This window comes from Triturus cristatus, chromosome 3_2, assembly GCF_964204655.1.
Source record: "Triturus cristatus chromosome 3_2, aTriCri1.1, whole genome shotgun sequence".
Classification (NCBI taxonomy): domain Eukaryota; kingdom Metazoa; phylum Chordata; class Amphibia; order Caudata; family Salamandridae; genus Triturus; species Triturus cristatus.
The window spans coordinates 184,135,608-184,159,816 of NC_140584.1; the positions used below are offsets into that span (position 1 = coordinate 184,135,608).

The window sequence follows — 24,209 nt, forward strand, 5'->3', positions numbered from 1 at the left end:
AATAAATTGGCTTGGTCAATCAATGCTTGTTTCTATCATTTCTGTTTGGAAAACAGGATTTAACTTAAATGATGGGCATTCTTTATGAAAGAACTTTTGTTAGGATTGCAGTTTCCTTAAATGTTTACTACATTTGCTTTTATGATTGAGCAATTGCTTAAAAGTAAAATGTGGCTAACACATAAATTCTTAGCTTGTTGATGTCTGGAAATTCCAAATAACCTAGTGGGACTCCGAGGGCGCTTTTATGTTTCTGCTTTATGATTTTCGTAATTAAGTTTCCTAATTTCTTCTTATAAGCAGACAGCTGTAATACTATGATGATATCACTGGGGCTTGAATGGGTACGATAGAGCGCCATCTGTTTATGAATCCCAGATGAAGTGACTGTGTGAAGAAACAGACTCAGTCTGAATTATGATTATGTTAGTATGGTGTGGCTACCAGCTTACCTCTATCCCTCTCCTGAAGTCAATAATTTCTCTATCTTGCCTGTGCATCATATGCTGGCCTCCAAGGGCTAGAATGAGCTTGTGATGGCAGGGGAAGTGACAGTATATATACATATATATCCTACTGTCCTACGGGCAGTCGCAAGTAGGTAGTTATAGTTAGGATGTATTTTCCATAGGTAGAGCGTTTTTTCATTTGCCAATAACTCTGGCGTCGTTTCACGAATCTTCGCAAAATGTTCAAAACTAATTTGCCAGTCACTTTTGCCGCGGTCTTGAAAATTTTGTGGTGATCTGTCAAGCGGAGGCCAAGAAAAAGGGGGGGGTCCCAAAACGCTTTTTCTAGTGAACTAACTATAACTCGCACCCCGCAAACCACTGCTTATGACCTCTCATATTACATCTCTCATGACATGGTTAGTAACATCACTGATGACATCTCAAATGACATCACTGATGACATCATCCACAGAATCTCTGATGCACCCACCCACACCCCCAAATAACCTTTCATACACCCACTCCAACTTCCACACTAGCATTCCCCGACCCATTCACACACCCACACCAGTACTTACACAGCCACTCACTGATCCATAGATCAACACACACATCCACTCGCTCACCCACACAGCCACTCATACACCTACTCACTCACTAATACTGCCACTAACATATCCACTCATACACCCACTCAAACACTGAGTCAGTCAACCATAGAGCTACTCACACACCTACTCACTCACCCATACAGTCAATCACACAGCCACTTGCTCACCCATACAGTTACACAATCACTCACTCATTCAGATACTAGCGTGTACTCACTCACCTATAGTCACTGACACAAGCAGACACTCATCCATACAGCCACTCTGACATTCACTCACTCACCCTTACAGTCACCCATATACCACAACCCTCACCTATACTGTCTGTCACATGCCCAGTTACTCATCCATATACCACTGACACATGTACTCACTCACCGACACAGCCATACACACACTCATCCGTACAGCCCCTCACACATGCACTCACTAACTCACCCAATCATCCATACTGGAAGTCACACACCCCCTCACCCAACCACAGAGACTCTGAGAAACCCATAGAGGTACTCAGACAACCAATCACTCGCCTATACAGAATCTCATGTAGCTGCTCACACACCCATACAGCCACTTAGACACCAACTGACCGACAGATACAGATATTCACACAACCAGTCACTCACCCATACATTCACTGAGCCACCTAATCATTCACTTACACAGTCAGTTACACACCCACTGAATCATTCAATCAGGCACTCATACACCCACTAATTTACCAATACATCTTGGTATATATATTTAACACTCACAAACATTTAAAAACACTCACAGTCACTGGATGATGTCATCAATTATGTAATTTGAGATGTCATCAGTGATGTCACTGACCATGTCATGCGTGATGTAATATGTGAGGTCGAAAGCAGTGCATTGCGGGGGCGTGAGTTATAGTTAGCTCGTTAACTATAATGGGTGAATTTCTCTGGTTTTGTGAGAGTGTAATCTGAGCCTAACTATAACGTCTCTGTAACCTTTGTTTTTTTTAGTATATATTCACTATAAAACCAAATGTTACAGGGACGTTATGGTTAAGTTCAGATTTAAAACACACAAAACCATAGAAATGTAGCAGTTATAGTTATTGCAAGTAACCATAACTCGTGCCCCTGACATGCAGTTTTCTCATTAATAATTTTACAACAAATGTTGCAGTGACATTATCAATGAGGTCATAAAAGATGTCATGAGTAATGTAATATGTGGGGTAACTAGCAGTGCATAGCAGGGGCAGGAGATATAGTTACCTCAGGGCACAAGGTATAATTACTTGAGATAACTAGAAATGCTGAAGTTCTACGATTTCTATGGTCTATGGCATGGAGGGGCCCGCCCGGTATGCAGAAGTACTGCCTTAAAGTTTCTGACTTCTGAGGAATATTCATAAGGTGAGGAATCTCCCATTAGTAGTATCTTTCAGAACCACTGTTTAAAGCTAACATCTTGTAAGCTGTTGGTACATATAAGGAATATGCTACTTACCAGTATGCATCTGTTCTTGGCATGTAGAGCTGCAGAGTTGTACACTTAGCATAGATCGCCATCTGGTGTTGGGCCCGGATGTTTGCAGTTTGTTTTTGTTCTTTGGACAGTCTTTGGAAGTCACGAGTTCGGTGACTCCTCCTTCGGTCCGTACTGCGCATGGGCTTCGGCTCCATCCTCAGATTGTTTTTCGCCAACAGGGAAATGATGGAGCGTAGTAATAACAGTGAGAAACCCATGTGTTGTTGTATCTAAATAAGATGGACTGGAACGGGTACAGGTAGCCGGGGAGGCGGGTGGGCGTGTACAACTCTGCAGCTCTACATGCCAAGAACAGATGCATACTGGTAAGTAGCATATTCCGTTCGAGGCATATGAGCTGCAGATTGTACACTTAGCATAGATTATATAGCAGTACCCAACCTTAGCGGCGACCACCGGTATCCGTTGCAGTGGTTTGAAAAAGTGTCTTTAGTACAGCCTGGCCCACACTAGCTTGTTGCTTGGAGTGCACGTCTACACAGTAATGTTTTGTGAAGGTGTGCGGTGTTGACCATGTGGCTGCTTTGCAGATGTCATCTAAGGGTATGTTCCCTAGAAAAGCCATAGAAGCCCCTAACTTTCTAGTAGAGTGGGCTTTAGGTGGAACAGATAATGTTCTTTTTGCCTTTTGATAGCAAATTTGTATACACTTTACAATCCACCTAGCTATCCCCGATTTAGAGATAGGGTTGCCTTTATGTGGTGGAGAGAAGGAAACGAACAATTGTTTAGTCTTCCTGAAGGGTTGCGTTCTTTGTATGTAGTACAGCAAAGCCCTTTTAACATCGAGTGTGTGTAAGGCCCTCTCTGCAACAGATTGAGGTTGCGAGAAAAAGACAGGTAATTCCACCGATTGATTGAGATGGAAGGGGGAAATGACCTTGGGCAGAAACTTCGGATTTGTGCGAAGTATGACCTTGCTGTGGTGTATTTGTAGGAAGGGTTCCTGAATAATGAACGCTTGTATTTCACCAACCCTTCTAAGGGAAGTGATAGCTACGAGGAAAGCTGTTATCCAGGTGAGGAACTGTAGCTCACATTTATGCATTGGTTCAAAGGGTGGACCCATTAGCCGTGTAAGAACTACATTTAGATTCCATACAGGGGAAGGTGGTGCCCTGGGAGGAATTACTCGTCTAAGGCCTTCCATAAAGGCCTTAATAGCGGGCACTCTGAAGAGTGATAAATGCTGTCTGTTTTGTAGATAAGCAGCAATCGCTGCCAGGTGTAGGCGTATGGATGAATATGCCAGGTTACACCTGTGAAGATGGAGCAGATAGCATATGATGTGCTGTATGGATGCATCTAAAGGGTTGATTGTATTGTTACGGCAGTAAATTACAAATCTTTTCCACTTTGCGGCATAGCATGCTCTAGTGGTAGGACGTCTGGCTTCCATGATAATGTTCATACAATCAGGGGGAAGGTTAAGGTAACCAAATTCTAAGATTTCAGGAGCCAGATCGCAAGGTTGAGCTGAGCTGGGTCCGGGTGCCTGATTTCTCCATGGTTCTGGATTAGGAGGCATGGGGACAGGTGCAGTTTTTGATGTGGTACCACTGATAGCTGTAGTAGTGTGGTGTACCACGGTTGCCTGGCCCATGTTGGGGCTACCAGAATGAGTGTGAGGAAGTGCTGTTGTAGCTTCCTTACCACTAATGGAATTAGTGGGAGAGGTGGAAAGGTGTATGCAAATCTGCCTGACCAGTTCATCCATATCGCATTGCCTTTGGACAATGGGTGTGGGTATCTGGCGGCGAAGCTTGGGCATTTTTTATTTTCGTGGGTGGCGAAGAGGTCTATCTGAGGATGACCCCACATTTGGAAGAATGGGTGAAGAACTTGTGGATGCAGTTCCCATTCGTGTAGTTGTTGCGTTTGTCTGCTGAGCAGATCTGCCATGGTGTTTTGTACGCCTGGAAAGTGCTGCGCCAGGAGAAAGATGTTTTGGGGAATTGCCCATCTCCATATGCTCTGGGCTAAGCGGGAGAGCTGGGGAGAGTGTGTCCCCCCCTGTTTTTGGATATAATACATTGCAGTCATGTTGTCTGTGCGAATGAGGACTGCTTTGCCTGAAATCTGTTTTTGAAAAGATTTTAGGGCTAGAAAGATCGACAAGAGCTCCAGATGGTTGATGTGGAGCGATTTTTGCTGTGGCGTCCATAGACCTTGCATTGTGAGGTGTAAGAGGTGCGCTCCCCAGCCAGAGAGCGATGCGTCCGCTGTTAGAATCACCTGAGGAACCGGGTCCAGGAACGGCCGCCCTTTGGAAAGGTTTGTGGTGTTCCACCACTGCAGAGAGTGATGGGTGCGGCCGTCCACCAACACCAGATCCGTCAGCTGACCCTGGGCCTGGTTCCACTGTCGTGCTAGGCACTCTTGGAGTGGACGCATGTGGAGTCTTGCATGGGGCACTATAAAAATGCAGGACGCCATCATTCCTATGAGCTTCATAAACACTCTTGCTGGAAGAGAGTGTTGAGGAAGGAATGTTTTGCGCAAGGCTTGCATGCTTGCGATTCTGGCTGAGTTTGGATAGGCAATACCTTTGGAGGTGTCTATAGTGGCCCCGAGATATTGCTTTGTGTGAGATGGTAGGAGGTGGGACTTTTGGTAGTTCACCGTGAAGCCTAGCCGGTGGAGCAGTTGAATGGTGCTGTTGGTATGTTGCACACATTGGTTGTAGGACGCGGCTTTTATGAGCCAGTCGTCTAAGTAAGGGAAGACGTGAATATGTTGACGTCTGAGGTGTGCCGCTACAACTGCTAGGCATTTGGTAAACACCCGTGGTGCGGTGGTGACCCCGAAGGGGAGAACTGTGAACTGGTAATGTTGACCGTCCACCACAAACCTGAGGTACTTTCTGTGAGAAGGGTGTATTGGAATGTGAAAGTATGCGTCTTTCAGATCCAAGGTAGTAAGAAAGTCTCCCTGACAAAGGAGCGGGAGGACTTGTTGTAGGGTGACCATGTGGAAATGGTTTGAATGTATGTATGCATTTAGAGACCGGAGGTCCAGAATGGGCCTTAGGGTCCCGTCTTTTTTTGGTATTAGGAAATACAGAGAGTAGACCCCTAGATTCTGCTGATTGACGGGGACCTGCTCTATAGCGTGTTTTTGGAGGAGGGAGAGCACCTCCTGTTTGAGCAGTGTTGAATGTTCTTGAGACATTGGACGGTGCCTTGGTGGGATATTGGGTGGGGTAGATGTTAGCTCGAGACAGTACCCTGACCGAATAATTTGGGTCACCCATTTGTCCGATGTTATGGACTCCCATGCGTGTATAAAGTTTTGTAGTCTGCCCCCGACCGGAGTGGAATGGTCTGGGGGGAGCGAAGGGAAGTCATTGTGCGGGCGGGGTGGCAGAACGGGTGGTGTTAGTTTTGCCCCTGCCCTTATTGTTGTTGCCTCTGTAACCACCCCTTTGGTTGCCCCCCTTTGAAAAGGTATTTTGAGGAGGGGACTTGTAGGAGGTAGAGGCGCTATCGGTGGAGTAGCCTCTGCCTGTGCTACGAAAGGATGAGCGTCGAAAGGAGCGTTTGGGGGCTTGTGATTGTAGTGGCCCCATAGACTTTGCTGTGTCTGTGTCCTTTTTCATCTTTTCTAATGCTTCGTCCACCTTTGGCCCAAAGAGAGTTTGTTGGTCAAAGGGGTGATTTAGTATGGATGCCTGGACTTCAGGCTTGAACCCTGAGATCCTGAGCCAGGCATGACGGCGAAGCAGGACACTAGTGTTTATGGCTCTAGAAGCAGTGTCAGCTGCATCGAGGGCACACTTAATAGAGGTGTTAGTAATTAGTTTACCCTCCTGTATTAGGTCATGAGCCTTGCGTTTGTGTTTTTCGGGGAGGTGCTGCATAAGAGCCTCAAGCTCGTCGTAGTGTGCTCTGTCATAGCGCGCAAGTAGCGCTTGTGTATTTGCAATGCGCCACATGTTTGCAGCTTGGGAGGCGGTGCGTTTGCCAGACGCGTCTAGAAGTTTGGATTCTTTATCTGGCGGTGGGGCTTCTCCAGAGGACTGGGAGTTAGCCCGCTTTCTAGCTGTGGACACAACTAGGGAATCTAAGGGAGCAGGGCCCTTGATGTATGCAGGGTCTGTGGGTGCCGCCTTGTACTTTTTTTCTATTCTAGGGTTCAATACCCTGGCCCTGACAGGGTCTTTGAACACCTCTGCAGCATGCTTGGTGACGCCTTTAAGCATGGGCAACATAGACGTGGACTTGTCCTGAATGTCAAATGTGTCCAGTAGGAAGTCGTCTTCCACTGGTTCATTATGCATTTCCACCCCATGGTAGTGTGCTGCTCTGTGCAGTAAGTGGTGAAAACCTAAGGAGTCCTCTGGAGGAGACGGCCTGGATGGGTATAGGTCGTCCTGAGGCATATCAGGTATGTCAGGGTTATGGTAATCTTCCCATGGGTCTGGGGTCCCCGGTGGAGTGGGGTCCATTGGGGCGTCCGCTGGGTCGTAATGTGGATCCCCGAAATCCGGATCTGGGGACGGGGTCGGGGAGTGATAAGGTAAGGGTGGCGGAGACCTGGGAGGGGGAGGGGGAGGAGGAGGTGGAGGTGGAGGAGGCGGAGGAGGAGGTAGTGGGGAGGGCACTCTGAGAGGAGAAGTAGCAGAGTCCTTCCGCTTGGGCGGTGGAGGAGGAGCCGGGGTGTCAAGTCGTCTTTTCTTGACAACTAAAGTCAATAGCCCAGTCTTTGGATCTTTAAATAGAGTCTTTTGCAAAGGGTCTGGTGTAAAGAGATCCAGTGGCGCCGAATCGTCCGTGGCGCAGATGTTTTCGGAGCCGAGGGTTTCGATGGTTTCTGTGTGCCATGCTTTTTTGGAACCTCCGTTTTTTTCGGCGTCGAAGGAGTTTTCGGCGCCGGAGCGTCGGTGCCGACAGATTTGTGTTTGTGTTTTGTTGGCACCGAGAGTCCAGGCTTCGGCACCGGTGGCTTCGGAGTCGAGCTGGGAATCACTTTCTTCGGTGCCAGATGGTGTTTTTCGGCACCAGGCGTCGGCTGGCTCGAGCCCGAGCTGCCGTGAGACTTCTGAGGCTTCGACACCGGGCCCGAAGGTGGGGTGATAGAAGCTGTGTGCTTGGTTTTGCCCAGGCCTGCAGGCGAGGGTGTAACCGGAGTCTCTTTGGTTTTGGGCGCGGGGGTGGGAGGGGGTACAGTACTCACGACCCGCTGCGCCGGTGTGATGTCCTCCACGTCGGAGTCGTCGGCCTCGGAAGCCCTGACGACGTCGTCCTCCTGCTCGGTGTGTAGTTGCCCCGAAGCTTCGGCGTCGTCTCCGAAGATGTCCGGTGGAGCTGCGGACGATGAGTGCGCCATGGTGCGTCGAGCTCTTCGATCCCGAATGGTCTTCTTTGATCGAAAAGACTTACAGGCGGGGCAGTCTCTAGCCTCGTGTTCTGGAGAGAGGCAAAGGTTACACACCTGATGGAGGTCGGTGTGGGGAAATTTAGACCCACATTTTGGGCACTTTTTGAACGGAGTCCTTTCCATCGGCTGGGACCGGAGTCGAGGAGGGCCCGAAGGCCGGTGCCGATGTACGGGATGGAGCAAAGTGCCGCTTCGAGAGATGAAGATGATGATGAAGAAACTCGAAGAAACGAGGATTTTCCGTCGAGGCTGGAACCGTAGAGTTCGAAGCCGGAGCACGAAGTATCACATCCGAGCCCGATGGCGGAAAAAAACAATCTGAGGATGGAGCCGAAGCCCATGCGCAGTACGGACCGAAGGAGGAGTCACCGAACTCGTGACTTCCAAAGACTGTCCAAAGAACAAAAACAAACTGCAAACATCCGGGCCCAACACCAGATGGCGATCTATGCTAAGTGTACAATCTGCAGCTCATATGCCTCGAACATTGAAATATAGTCCTTATCCCAAAACTGCATTTTCAGCAGTCTCATCACCTGTTCCAGTGACAAACTAATTAACTTCATCTGTCGTATCAGGAATTGATGCTTTAGTGTTTACAATGCACAAACCCTTTAGAGGGGTGATTCAATTGTGCAACATAAGGTGGTGACCTTCCAGAGAGAATATTTTGGGGCTCAAGTCAAGTGGTGCTAATGTACAATTTAACACAAATTCATCACTTTGTTTTCAATAAAGTTTTATTGTGGGTGTATTGATTTATCAAGGTAGTAATATGAGTTTAAGGTGATTCATCAACAGCATCGCACACACAAAAGTAACTGGGCATTGCACCTGATCTTTAATAATGTAGCGTCAAAACACTCTGAAAGGAATTTTAGGCATTTAGACCGATAACAAACAGGAGGGAGAGGCACTTCTGAAGGGGTATAAAACAAAGGAGTCCTATTCTCTATACATCTTTTGAACTACAATGTTTTGGTCTGGGAAACTTCTCAGAAATAGTTCTACATGTTATTTTAAGTGATTTACTAGTCTGAATGTATGCGTCATGTTGCTTATAAATGTGGAACTTGTGGTTTGTATTTACATTGTGCATATATTGTCTTTTTTCATTGTGTTATATCTTTGTTAATTTACAGTGGGTTTGTGTTTAGTTTGTTTTTCTCTGAAGTCTTGTCTTATGTGTTTTTAACAGCCTTGCAGAAGTTACTATGTTACGGGACAAAACACGTTGGCTGTGTCCCCGTCCATGCTTTTAAAGTTGAAGCACAGAAATAACGAATAACATTTCTTCAATATATGTAGTGTGTAATGTTTATATCCATTGCTGTTTGGACTCTTTTGTTTTATACACCCTCAGAAGTGCTTCTCCCATCTGTTTGTTATTTGTAACTAATGTGGCATTTTTGGCTGGTTGGCCCTGGGAGTGAGCACCTCATTACTAGGAACTGGTCAGAATGTGAAATTTTCATCACAACCAGTAGTTTTGTTTTTCTTCGATAATTGTAGGCAATAAGACCAGATTTATATTCTGAATAACAGCACTCGTCGGTCCTACCTTTCACTTGAAAGATAATATTGGTGCAGCGCATACCTAGCAATCAGCATCTTTCTAACCTGAGTCGTCGTTCTTGGAATAACAGAATACATCAGAGGATTATAGAAAATTCAAACTATTCATTTTTCTAACCAGAAAATATACACTGCTTCAAATTGTGGCATTCCTGACTATATTGGATCTTCATTGCTGGTGTGTAGGTCTAAAGTGGGACTTTGTTGTAGAAGCCCATCTGTATATGCAAAGCAGAACAATATTAAGCAACCGACAGAGGAGGCGTGCTCAACTTTTGTCCAAAAGGTCCACATCCATGGCAAATTTCCCAAATAAACACCACATAATCGAGTTTCCTTTAGATTTATCGTTTATTAGTTTCTCTTACATGGCTATCCTGAATACCTAGCTTGGTTCAAACCCTTTTATCAATCATAAAGAGTACTCAGGAGTACTATGTCTGCTTGCCACTGGACTCAAGCTAGCCTGGCTGATGAGGGGTTGTTGGAAATGGCCCTTTTTGCAGGGTCATTTTGCCTTCCTCCTGGATTTGTTCTAACCTGTTTTTGTTCGCTTTATGACTCTGGGCACTTTACCACTGCTGATCAGTGCTAAAGTGCATATGCTCTCCCTGTGTAAATATGACATGTGAATTGGTATATCCAGGATTGGCTTATTTGGTTTGCCTGTTAGTCCCTAGTAGCGTGGCCTGTGTGTGCCCAGGGCTGGTAAACCAAATGTTGCTGGTAGGCCTGCAGCACTGGTTTGCGCCACCCACAGATGCAGCTTGTAAAGTGTGTCTCAGACCTGCCATTGCAGAGTCTGTCTAAAGTCCAGAACTGCCATCTTGGCTGTGAAGTGCACCCACTTCCCTGCCCCCGAACCTTCTCTTGGCATCATGTAAGTCACCCCTATGGTAGAGTGCATTGTATGTGTAAGACAGGACATGCCTTGGTGTGTGTAGCATGTCCTAGTAGTGAATTACACTCAATTTCGTTTTTCACTACTGTAAGGCTACCTGTTCTCCATAGGCCAGAATGGGCAGTTTGACTATTACATTCTATAGTTCTAACTGACCCAAAGAACATGGTAGAAAAACGAATTTAGTATGCCTGAGCTCAGAATATTAACATACATATTTTAGTGAAGTATATTTTTATATTCTGTGTTTGAAAATACCACTTTTAGAAAGTAGGTATTTTCTTGCCTAAGCCTTCCAGTGTGCTCTGCTGTTATGTGTATTGGCTGTCTGGTTTTGGAGTGACAGGGCAGGGGAGTTCCAGGACACAGGGTGAGGTGTCCCAGTGCTGAATAGAGAGACCTGCATCTAGATGGGTGGGAGAAGTTGCACCTGGGACCTGAATAGGGCTGTGCCTTCCCTCCACAATGCTGGCTCCACCTCCAGTGGTGCGTCTGATGTCTCTGCCCTGCACTCTGAAAGGAAAGATGCAGCCTGGTAAACAAAGTGCTCCAGGACTGGGCAGAACTGGTTCTGGCTGGGTTCAGTGACTTGTAGCTTCTGAGAACAAAGACATTTGGGGTATAAATATCTGTGCTGAAACCCCTACAATTTGTATTGCTCCTGGACAACAAGAAGAACCTCTGTCTGTGTAACTGAAGGAATCTGCAGGAGGTGACTGTCCCTGTGCTTGTGCTATTTCTTGGACTGGCCTGCAGTGGTTACTACTGGACTTGGAAGAAGAGGAAAAGGACTTTGAAGGAACTTTTATTTTATCTTGCTACAGCAATCACCCAAGGGCTAGAAGAGAGCTAGCCTCCTGCTGGAGTCTCAGGCACATCAAACTCCACCACCAGCCTCCCGTTTCCTCCCAGCGAGGATTTCTATCTGCAGGTGAGGCTCCTGTGAGTTCCAGGGCCTCTAGTTCTACTGTGGAGAAGAGAGTGCTGAAAATCATCTCTAACGCCCGTTTGCGAGCCGCCGCAGCTGAAGCGCGTACGAAAAATCATTGCGCTGCTGCCGCTGAGTGCTCGCTACCAGAGATCATCGCATTACATGTTTGCGGGCGGCCAAATGCTCGCTGACCTCAAGATTATCGCATCACCTGTTTGCGGGCTGCCAAAGGCTCGCTTGACAGAGATCATCGCATCGAGTTCATTGCTTCACGACATCGCAGCGTGGACGCCGAGCGTCCGCCATTTTCCTTGCATCGCATCAGGATCGTCGCTCCCTCGCGGAGCGCCATTTCTTTTCATCGCAACAAGATCGCACACGCAACAGGCTCGGCGCATCATCCTCTTTTCGCGGCAAGGATGTCAACGCATCGTCGGCTTAGCGTGGAGAAGTTTGTCGCTTTGTCCTGCACACAGATCAGCGCATCATCCTCCCTTGCGGCAAGGATTCAACGCATCGCTGGTCACGCATGAGGAAAATCATCGCTACAACTCCTTAGCGACATTTTGGTTGCTTTGCTACAGAATCCAGGTATTTTGTGAGTAAAAAGGTCGCAGAGACCACTGCCTTGAACTGAACTCCTCTTTGCACACTTTGAACTATTTTTGCAGCATTTCAAGAGTAACCCTATTTTTCTAGTACTGTGGCTTTTTACTATTATTGGTCTTGTGTTAAGTCTATATATAAAGATGCTTCTTTTTTATAACTACTTGTGTGGTGTCCCTTTGTAGTGTTCTTCACTGTGTTACTGTGTATGGTCATAAATGCTTCACACACTGCCTCTGAGATAAGCCTAGCTGCTTGTGCTACGTTACCACAGGGTTGAGCAGGGGTTATCAAAGAGTGTGGCCCGCTTACTCTGACTTAGGAAGAAGAGTCCCTACTTGGACAGTGGCCAGCCATTGCCAACTAGAGACCCCCATTTCTAACAGGGGTGATACCCTGAAACCGGTCCCAGGATGCCTGTTTCTGGTTCAGGGAAGAACTGGCTTGGCTGCTCGGGCTGGACTGTTCCCATGAGGCACATTGTCAAGACTTATTTGCATATGACTGGGTCTGAACTGGGGTGACGAAGTGAGCTAAAGGACGACGATGGATTCAACCCAGATCTGTGACTGGGGGTGAGTGTCTGAAAAGTTTCAACACTCCGTCCATCATCTCCTTGTGTTTGCTTGATATTTGCCTAACACCTTCAAATGTGTAAAATTTGATAAAGGTATACCTTCACTCAAGAGAAATACTAGCTTGAACAACTGTTGCTTTCATTAGAGTGAAATCTACCATCTCTGTTGGAGCAGCTACTAAATTGCACTCCATCCACCCTTTCCAGTAGGCCCGAATCCCATCTGCCAACATGTAGAAAACATTTAGAAACGCCTTGGTAGGTGAGGCTTGGACTTTTGCTTCCATTCTGGGCTTTTCATGCTGGAAGTGTGATTTTAGCTTCAAGAAAAGCTCAGGTGAACGTCACCCTTTATAACCCCTCAAAAGTAAATCAAATGACTATATACAATACACGGGCATTTAAGGGAGTGTGATAAAGCTGTTAATATATCGGAAACCTAATTGAAAATGAATGTAATGGAAACATGGAACAGAATGATTACATATTAATATTAGCTAAAAACTAAATTCTCATTGAACGTTGCAAGTCCACAGAAAACCACACAAATATGTGCTTGTCCACTTGATGGTCCTTGGTAAGATCAGTATAAAACTCAAAGCCCTTTTGGGGTCCAACCAATGTAGTCTCTCCTTCAAGGGGTCAGTGGGAGGAAAAGCATACCAGAAGAGTGAGCAATTGCCCAACAGGAAAAGGAGTTATAACTTTTGGTAAGAAGGCCGTCTGAGTCCTCAGCACTAATTTGTTTAGAAAGAAGGTGGCGCAGGGTGGTTAAACTGAAAGTATCTGCTCTTCCATCATGCGAGGAGCTGACACAATCACAATGATAAATACTGTTTTGAGGGTCAGGAGACACAGCAGGCAACTACACAAAGGCTAAAAGGGCACACAAGACAAAGTTAAGGTCCCATTAGAGCATCATAAACCGTTCAAGAAAGAACATGTGTCAAACATTAAATACATTTCATCACAACAGGCAATTTATGCAAGGGTGGATGGTGCAGCAAATGTAGAAAGCCCAGAAAAATAAACTTTTACAGTGCCCACTACAAGGTGCCAATGTGAACGCCCCAGGCACCACACCAAATTATAAACTTGTCCCAATGCAGAAAGTAAATAGATTTCAGGGAGCGGTGTTTGGCAGCGAGGATGACTTCCACCACTTCAGACAGCAAATGGAATGCAGACAATTGTCGCCATTCAATCTCTACTCAAGGAGGTGTAAGTTGCGGAGATTTAGGTGGAGGATACTATTCTGTTGCTGAGACAGAAGCCCTCCCGAAGTAGTAGCCTAAACGGAGGGTAGTTGGTCATGCTCAGGAGTTTCAGAAACCACACTTATTTGCCCTATTTGGGCTTGCAGGATGACTTGGGTCTTGTCGTTCCTAATCTTCTTCAGGACACTGGACAGGAAAGGTAATGATAGGAAGGCGTGCAGGAGTCCCTTGATACATTTCAGTTGGAATGAGTCTCCTAACTAATGCTCTTGCGGGCACTTAAAAACACAAAACTGCTAACACTGCATTCTTGACGGTGGCAAAAAGACCTAGCCATAGCTCTTCCTAATGGTCGAGTACTCCCTGCGCCACCTTGGGAAATAGACACCATTCGTCAGCTGTGAGACGTCTTTTCAGTTCATCTTCTTTGGCATTCAGGAGGCCCTGCCATGAGGTTTGTGACCAGGAAGATGATTCTGGTGGTCAAGTGACCTCCACAAATTCGAAGTCTCTTGGAACCGAACCCCACTCCACCCTCCTTGTTCTAATATCACATGGCAGTGGTGTTGTTCATGAAAACCTGCACCAGCACCTCCTTGATGAAAGTCAGGAAAGCCTTCAGGAATGGACGGATAGCCCATACCTCCAGGAGGTTGATGTGGAGTCATCCCTCCACTGAGAACAGAGATTTCTGGTCTTCACATCCCCCAGGTAACCGCTCCCAAAACCTTGTAGCGATGCATTCATCACCACTGTCAGATCTAGGTGGGGAGTGAGAGTGGCTTCCTGCAAGACAAATTGTGGTCTGTCAACCATCAATGCAGATCTTGGGCTATGTCCTCCAAGACCCAGTTAGTGTTGGAAAAGCCGCCTTAATGCCGGGCCCACTAAGACTTCAGGTTCCACTGCAGGACTTGCGTGCATCACAAGGCATACTTAAAAAGGAGGATGTATGAGGCGAAGACACCAAGAAGCCTCAGTACCACCTCAGCAAGATCCAGGATCATGACTGTGGTATAAGGATGTAAGGCCAAATGTCCTGGGCTTGATGCAGCACAGGAAAAACCTTGAACTCTTTGATGTAATCAAGTTGGACTTTTACTCCTTTATGGTAATCCCCAACATAGGCAGGTATTCCGTTGTTGTCCAGAGGTGGTATATAACTGACAGAGGTAAGCCCCCTTCAGCAGTCAGTCATCAAAATACAGGAATATAGGAACTTCTGACATCTGAAGATGAGTTGAGCAACAACCATCACTTTTGTGACCCCCTCAAAGGGTGTTAGTGAGACCGAAGGGGAGCAAGGTAAACTGATAATGCTCCTGTCCTATTTTAAAATGCAGGATAACTGCAGGACAGGTATATGAAAATAAACTTCCTGAAATTCTATTATATGCCATCCACTCTTCCAGGTCCATGGCAGAAAGGATCTGAGCCAATGTGAGAGATTTGAATTTTTCCTTCTGCAGAAAGGAATTCAGGGGTCAGACGCCCAAGACAGGCCTGAGGCCTATGTTCTTTTTCAGGAGAAGAAATAGTGGGAATAACAACTTCCACCTTTCTTTAAAACTGGTATCAGATCAATGGCACCGTTGGAGAGCAACAGGCAGACCTCTTGGAGCCAAATGCACTGATACTCTTCCAAAATACATTCTGCTGATGGAATAATATTAGGTGGTGAAAATGGAAAATATATGGTGCCACACATTTTAACAAACTTTAAGACCCATCTGTTGAATGTGATGGATCAACAACCTGAGAGGAAATGCTGAATCTAGACCCCTATCATTTGGACATGAGCAGCTGAGGACAAACTTAAGCAGGTTGTTGACTGTTGTAGTTGAGGGAAGAAAAATCGGAGAAATTATGCCCCTGCGGTCGTGTGCACTTCCGGCCGGATCCACATCCATAGCATCCAAAGATCTGACTGTTGGCTGCATCACTGGCTGGGAAGGCTGTTGCTGCATCTATTCCACTTCCTGGAATGGCACCTATGTTTTTAGAACTGGTAGGAAAATTGATTTGCAGGGGGTCAAAGGCCCCAAGGAATGCCATGTAGCTCAGCTATTTTTCAAGTGCTCCAGAGCGGACTCTTCAGAGGGCATATCTATTAGCAGTGCCTGTGAATTGCTGGAAAATAGGGTTGGGCTCATCCAGGCGTGTCTGCGAAGCACAACACTGGTACCAACTGCCATGCCAGTAGCCTGTGATATTCAAGCCTGCAGGAAGATATACATTTCTGCGTCCTGCTCAGCATGGATGTCTGAACCAAAGCGGTCCCAAGATCCTCCCGGACCGCGAAAAGATCTCACTGGTCATGCCCTAAATGGAATGTGTATCATCTTGCACCATCATACAGACTGTCATTATGGATCTCAGTGCCAGGCTGGCAGAAGAAGACGCTTGCCACAGGCATTAATCCTTTTGAATTCAATATCTAGGTTATTGCTTGGAAATAAATTAGGATTCACCTTACTGGTTGAAACCTGTACAATGAAATTCTCTGGAGTGGGCAGCTTGGTGAGAAAATATGGGTCACTGGCCGGTTGGCCTATGCAGCCCGCCCGCAAGCCAACTAACAAGCAGGCAAGAACATGGTTTTGTGGGTTCCGAGCTCACTGCACCACTGGATTCAAGCTAGCCTGGCAGATGAGGAGTGATACCCCAAAACCGGTCCCAGGAATCTTGTTTCCGGTCAAGGGAAGACCTGGATTGGCAGTTCGGGCTGGACTGTTCCCATGAGGAGCAGGATGAAGACTGATTTGCATATTGCTGGGTCCAAACTAGAGTGGCGTTGTGAGCAAAATAATGATGGATTAATCCCAGATGCTTGTGAATGGGAGTGAATGTTTGCATTGTACAGCATTCCTTTTGCTTAAATATTGATGGCCTTGGGCCTTCTATTTGAAGTCAGAGTGGCAGGATGCAGTCAAGTCCTGCTTCGCTTTCTTATGCGGAAGCTTGGACTTAACTTACCCGAAGATTTCGAAAGGTCTAGGGAACGACCTCATGACAGGATTAACAATTTGTAACTGCCTTTCTAAATCTACTCCCCTGGCTCCACCAGGTAGGAAATAAGTTGCTTTTGAATTTGATGAAGATTCTTCTGACTGAGAACATCAGCTCATTTATCTGCCTTGATGCCGGAACTTCTGCCTCTTTTTGAGATGCATTCCACCTGAAGAGGCGAATGGGACTCCATTATGCTACCGCTCCTGCCCCAATTTCTGAAGAAGATCAGGAATGACCAGGACCAAATCATCCTTAGTGGCTTCAGATTGGACAAAGATAATGTGGTACCCAGAACATCTGGGCATGGGAATCTGCATTAAGATGTACTATGCACTGGACAACAAGTAGCCTACAGAAGGATGGAGGTCCCATTTCACCAGGTCCATGGCTGCTTCCATTGCGCTGGCACGCTGAGTGCCTGTCCTGGATAATTGTCAGGCTGCAACGTGGGCATCAGTACACAAGCTCCCAAGGCACTACTGGCTCGACAGCTTGGTCTAATGGGAAGGGCATTTTTGCCATTTGGTTGTGTAGGTGTTTTTGGTTGGAGTAATTCTACAGACAAACCACTGAAGAAGGTACTGCTCTGGTATCTATTCTAAAGGTGAGGAATCGGTTAAAAGTATCAATAACAAGAACAAGTTACTTAGCATTGGCAATGCACTTTCTGATACTCTTACTGTAGATTCATCACCACCCTCCTTTCTCCCCATTCTTTTCCAACTAAAATGGTTCCACAGGTACTGAAGCTCGTCAAAGTAATGGTGTAACAGAAGGCATAGTATAGGATGTTAAATTGTAGCTTTTGTGTTGACTTTGTTTTGGTGGGTCTTTGGGTCTTATAATCACTCTAAATGTCCAGGCTCAAATTGGGATCAGATTATTATGGTATTAGAAAGTGCGGATAAGGCCGTCTGATGCTGAATTACCAGATGATTCAAGGAACTAGTAGTAGGTTGTTTAATTAACATAATAATAGAAGATTTCAATTTCAAGAAGTATTATTCTTGGATTTTACAGCAATTCAAAACCACATCCCACTTAAGGAGAAATTTGAGCTGGTTTTTAGGCAAAATGCATTTAACTCACCAACAGGAGTCGAATCTTCTGAAGTTTCTCTTTCTCAAGCTTGTACTGTTGGTCAATGATTTCTATTCGTTCCTGAAAAGGGAGAAAAGCCTGTTAGATTACCATTGATAACATGACTGTATAAAATGGAGAACTGAAAACAACAGTTTAAAACACATCTCAACAAAAGCTAAATAATTTTACCAATCAAAATAAACTTTCAGCAACTCATAGGTAAGTGACACCACAGACTGGAAAGTTAATGCAGACTTTCACATTTCCAATGACCTCTGAAACGGAATTCTTTAATTGCTACGTTGTTTTACTCAAAGAAGCAGTTTGTGGGCACTACAGGATAGACAAAACAAGCATTAACAAAGTCAATAGATCTCTGACACCGGATGCCAGGTTTTTTGTTTTCTCAATGCTCGTTTTATTTTATCACAGGTTTGTATTTTTTTTCTTTGTTGGATGAGCTGCCAGATCTGCACCAATATAAACAAGCATTGGCATAGGCAATGGATCTCACCTATACAAGAGGTATTGGTTTTATCAATGTATTTTAACAATGTTGTACAGCAGCGTGGCTGCTTTGCTGCATGGCTGGAAGTAAAAAAAAAATGCTATGACTTGGCCAGCGCTGACCGCGTTATAGTGCTTATTTTTACTAGGGGCGAGAGAGGATGGGGAGTACAGGAGTGAGTGGGGTAGACGGGAGGTGGTGAGGGGTCAGAAGGTGGTGGGGGGAGGAAAGTGTGGGGGATGTGGCAAAGCAACAACGCTGGAGGGGTGGTGGGGAGGTGGAGCATAATAAGAACTCTGGACGGGAGGCGGGGTAAAGCAACGAAGAGGGTGGGGTGGGGATAGTCTACTGAGCAAAACAATTATTTAGTGGTAAACATTTATATACTTACACCCTAATAATTCATGCGTTCCTCCAACTTTGAATCACTGCAGTTTCCACCACTTTTCAGCTACTTCACAGTTGGCTGTCCTTGAAATGTTGATTCTGTTTCTTTGTTTTGTATAGTGGATTTGATTTTCAGGTAAAAAGAACATTGCCTTTTCAGAATAAAACACCACCCACTTCCCCATGCTGTCTGACACTGATCGGATTTGGAGACAGTGAGAAAGGAAGTTGATGACCATGGAAGTGACACTACAAAACCATCCTTTGGATTTTATTTCCATTCCAGAAGGCAAAAACAATGAATAACAGACATGTCACATGTCAACATTGTGCCAAAGTGCCCAGCATGGCAAAAGATGCAAGTATATACACGTTATTGATGGGCAGGCACCTAAAACCCTAAGACAAAAGTTATTTTGAAGCTAAGAAGTAAAAAAAAAAAAAACAGCTAGATGAGAATGTACTGTCTTATCTTTCTTAGAAATCCGTGGAAGACATCACAATCTTCAGCACGCACTGGAGAAGAAAACAATGTGGACAAATGTTTCCTATACATAGCGATGTGCTGCATTCAATGTGTGAACGAAGTGTGAACAGCACAACACCTTATGTTCTAAACCAAGCATTGGCAAAGCCAATAGGTCTCGCCTATGCAAGAGCTTTGGGCGTTGTCAATGTCTTCTAGCTACGTTGTACAGTAGCGTGGCTGTTGTGCATATTTACTAAATGTTCGAAGAAAGCGGTATCGCGCAGAAAGTGCTAGCCGTGTCAGAGCTTTTTCTTCTAGCAGGATGTGAGGGAGTGGGGCAGGACAAAGCTAAGCAACAACGGGGAGGGGGGCATGGGGCAAACCAACAACTTGAGAAAGGGCGTGGGGATGGTGCAAACAACAACAAGGGCGGAGGCTGGGCAAAGCAACAATAAGGGTGGGGCGAACAGGGAAAAGCAACAACGCTGAAGGGATGGTAGCAAGGAACAACGGGGCAAGCAGCAATGCGGTACAGGGTTGGGAGGCACGAGGCAAAGCAATGATAGGGCAAGCAGCAATGATAGGGCAAGCAACAATGATGGGGAAAGAAACAACAATGAAGACAGCATGCAACCAAATGTACAGCTGCAACTAAAAGAAAAAAAAGTATCTCCGAAGTTCATCAAGCTGTAGAAGGACACAAGCCAGGTACGATAGCAATAAGAGGAAGTGAAACCGGCATACACAGGGCTCTAAACTCCCTGTAAGTAAACAAAATGTCTCGCAAGTGACAGTGCATGTGCTGTTTCAGGCAAGACCTAAAAACACTGTCTAAAAGCAAAACAATTTTGTAGTTTCACAAAGCCCACATTTAGTATTCCTTGGTGCTTTGTGCGCAAATGTGCACCTTGTGAGAGAGCACAATGTCATCACTCACAAAATCGCTGAAGTGAGCTGACTTTTGGCCCCACGCTGGATGCTTCAGTGGACTGAAGAAAACTGTGAATGAAGCAACAATAGACCTATGGATGAAGAGGATGGCTGAAAGCCGCTATAAGTAAATATAGTCTAAACATAATTTTAGCAAAATCAAAAGGTCAACCACAGACATAAAAATAGAACAAATTCAGAATATTATTGTCTGAGTTTCTAAACCTGAATGAAAGCAGATCATCAATGCACATTTAACTACAGACCAAAAATTTACAGTTTGCACTACAAAGGTATTTCTTGAAAATGTCTTGGTGCCTGATAACAAACCCAGATGCTTCATTTATCAACACTGCATATCAAACTCACTTACTGAGCAGGGATTTATTTTTTCTGGATGGAATTCACATACAGCACTTGGAAGTGGAGAAAGAAAATTAGCTAAACTTAGTTGTAATATTGAAAGTCCCCGACTGTGACTGTGCCCCATCTCCACACATTTTCTCTTTTTGGCAGAGTATGAGGGCTCCCTAACCTCAATGGATGGGATCACTGACCTGCAAACAATGCTCAATTGTGGCATGTTTGGTGTACCCAAGGATAACGTAGACCCTATACTACTATCCCAACCACATAGTCTCAAAACAGTAGCCACCGCAACCTCATTAACTATGTTATAGTATATCCACTTGATATACAAATCACACCCAATGGTGTATCTTGGCACTACACTAGCTTAGCGGCCCACCACAGCCTACAACAGCCAGGTCTTAAGTTTATTTAAACTTGGCAAAAACAGAGCCACAACAGAGATGGAGCAGAAGTTGATTCCAAGTAGATGGTGTAATAAAGGAAAAAGCTCTCCCACTGCATCGAGGTACTAATGAGGGGGACCGTGAAGAGCGCTTTGTCGCTTGATCTAAGCATTTGTGAAGGGCAGTAGTACTGCAGTTTGTCTTTTAGATATGTGGGGTTCTACCCATGAGAGCCTTATGGGTGAGACAACAGTTCTTAAAGATGATCCGCTTCCTAATTGGAAGCATATGTAAAGCTCTCAGTAAGGGCGTCGATGGGGAGCCTGCTGGATATTACTAACCAGGCATGCAGCTGTGTTTTGCACCGCCTGGAGTTTGGACAATAAGGAGTTATTTGCAGCCATGAGCAGGGCATTGCCATAGCCCAAGCGGCTTATGACTAGGGACTGAACCAGTGTCTGCCTTGCAGAGGATTGTAATCCAGGAACATTGCTCAGAAGCTGCATAGTTGCAAAGCATGACCCACAAGAGGTGGCAATTTGATGCTTCATGGATAAAGACTGATCTAGTTTAATGTTCACATTTTTCACTACAATCCTAGGAGTGGGAGCTACCTCCACGTCTGAGGGCCATCAGTCAGGGGTCCAGAGATCCTGGGCTTTACCATACAGCACCATCTCTGTTTCTCACTATTAGGTTGAAGGCAGTTTGCCAACGTTCAGGCTGCAATCCTTCGCATACAGTCCTTAAACCAGGGCTCTGCCCCAACATTGTCCTGGCCACACGAGATGGTCAGCTGGGAGTCATACACATGAGATATCACATCAAAGACACAAGATTTAACAATCTGGGAAAGGGGGGACTTAAACGATTTCAGCATGATCATAAACTAGGTCTTGGATGATGAAAGCAATGTGTAAATTTGAGATGCAGTAGCTACAGGCAATGCCTCCTGGGCCCACTGTAAATTACATCCAGGGACATTAGTTAAAGGGAGCGCTAGAAAATTAAAAATGTAATGGATGGCCACACTTGTGAACATCATCTAGCCTGCATATGCAATAACTGTTGCAAACATTTGAATGTGTGAAAGGAAGGCTGATCACAATCACATTTGATGCTCCTGCTGCTAGGATTACCATCAGATGTTTGCCAACAATTTTATTATTAACAGCCACTATATAATGGATAGCTGCTGCCAACAAGAAAATAACCGGTACAGTCAATCCATCACTTTTTACTCTGTCTTCCTCCTTTGCCTTTAGGGTCTGTGGGAAGAATACACAAGGGCACAGATGCACTAATCTTTTTTGAGGTCCCTAAAACCGCAAAAAAGCATTTTTTTAAAGTATAAATGCTAAATTTGCGATTCGATAACCTAGTAAAGAATTAAACTCGGTTTGCGATTCAGTATTAGGAAGGGACATGTTTAGCGCGTCCCTTCCCAATAGCGACTTGCAGTGGTATGTGTGAATGTGCGACAGAAATGTGGTTGTAAAACATTAACATTTTACAACCAACTTAGAGTTGGTGGTAACCCATTTGCAAATGGTAATGGGTTCTTCAAGGGACCTATTCCCCTTTGTGGATGTTAATGAAAACCTTTTTTAAAAGCAGGCAGTGGTCCCAAAGACCTCTGCCTACTCTTAAAAAAAGAAAAGAAAATGTTTCATTTTTCATTTTGAAACACATCCCGTTTTACTTTAAGGAACATGAGCTGTATTTAAAAAAAATAATTGCTTTATTTAAAAGCAATCATAGACATGGTGGTCTGCTGACCCCAGCAGGTCACACCTCCCTGTGATTTTTGCGAATGCCATAGGGCCGCAAACTGGGACCTACCTCATGAATATTAATGAGGTAGGTGTATTTGCGACCCACTGGGAATCGCTAAATGTGTTAAACACACATTTGTACATCGCTGTTTGCGGTTACCAAATAGTAAATCGCAAAAAGTTCGCTATTGGGTAATCACAAACTCAAAGCTACATACATCTGGCCTAAGGTTTCTCGCCAGAACTGACCTTTAGAGAATGTACCTGCTTCATGTAAAACAGGTTTTAGCCTTCATTTTGGAAGCAGGGACTGCTCTAACTATCATTCATTCTCAGGGAAATATGCTTAATCCAAACTAGCTGGATTTTCAAACCCTTAAAATTGTGTGACACTGATAAGCAGAGGGCGGATAAATCCTGATTTAAAACTAAGCTTATAGGTTTAAGACCCACACGAGCAAATGGAAGATCTCCATTGACACAGACTGTAGGAAAGAAGGATCTGCTTTCCTCCTTACCCCCATGTTATTCTGTTTTCTGACTAGTCTGACTGGGATCCTACTTTGGTACCTTCCCAATTGGCTACTGGTGTACACCTGTAAGTCCCTAGTATTTGGTACTAAGGTACCCAGGGCATAGGCACTCCAGGGGTCTCCCATGGGCTGCAGCATGTATTACACCACTCATGGAAGCCCACTCAAACTGTGACTACAGGCCTGCCATTGCAGCCTGTGTAAGCTGGTTCTAGCACCACTTACAACAGACATAGGTTTCCTTATATCTGAGGTCACTGAACTTGAAACCTATAAGTCACCCCTAAAGCAGACCTTTCAATTCTGAAGGCAGGGTGCTAGGTTATAAGTGTGAGGGAGCCCTACGTGATCGGACACCCCATACAAACCCCAGAGTCGATTCTCCATGCTTTGTAAGTGCGGTCAGCTATTTTGACACATTAAGTGACCATGCATCATTACGCAATGGCTAACTATATATTGGATGTGCCGAACCTGGGCATGTTTGGTATCAAACATGCTGGAATCATACCCCCAACACCGTTACCTGTGTTGGAGGTATGATTCCATGCACCATGGGGCTATTCCGGGGAGTCCCCAGTGCTTCCGGTAACAGCCTTCCAGGATCTGCCAGCAAGATAGTGCTGCTGCTGACCCCAGACATGATTCTGCCCTTCTGCTGCTGAGTTGAGCTAAAGAGGGGAAGGTAGAACAATAGGTTTCCTGTCACAGGGAGGTGTGACCACCTCCCAGACAGAACTTAGTGTATAGGGCTGGGGTAGGAGCGCTTGCCAGTGCCATCAGTCTGCTTTGAAAGGCACATTTGGTGCCCTCCTTGCATACTCCAGTTTGAGCCAGTTCAGAGAGTCCTTGGCTCCTGCTCTGGCGTGAAACTGTACAAAGGACATGGGAGTATCCTCCCCTCTGTCCAGCCTCTCCTTTGAGAGGGATACTTGAATAGTCCCAACCCTTTCCCTAGGGTACTTAAGGGATTACCTGTGG

The 24,209-nt window shown here is 45.4% G+C and overlaps 1 protein-coding gene across 1 annotated transcript in view; it reads right to left on the reverse strand.

Moving 5' to 3' along the window:
• Positions 1–24,209, reverse strand: part of CCDC93 (CCC complex scaffolding subunit CCDC93) — a 1,072,960-nt gene that overhangs the window by 329,719 nt on the left and 719,032 nt on the right. The window contains exon 17 of the mRNA XM_085647463.1: positions 17,878–17,949. Coding sequence (XP_085503589.1) covers positions 17,878–17,949 — 72 coding nt within the window. The remainder of the gene's footprint in view (positions 1–17,877; positions 17,950–24,209) is intronic.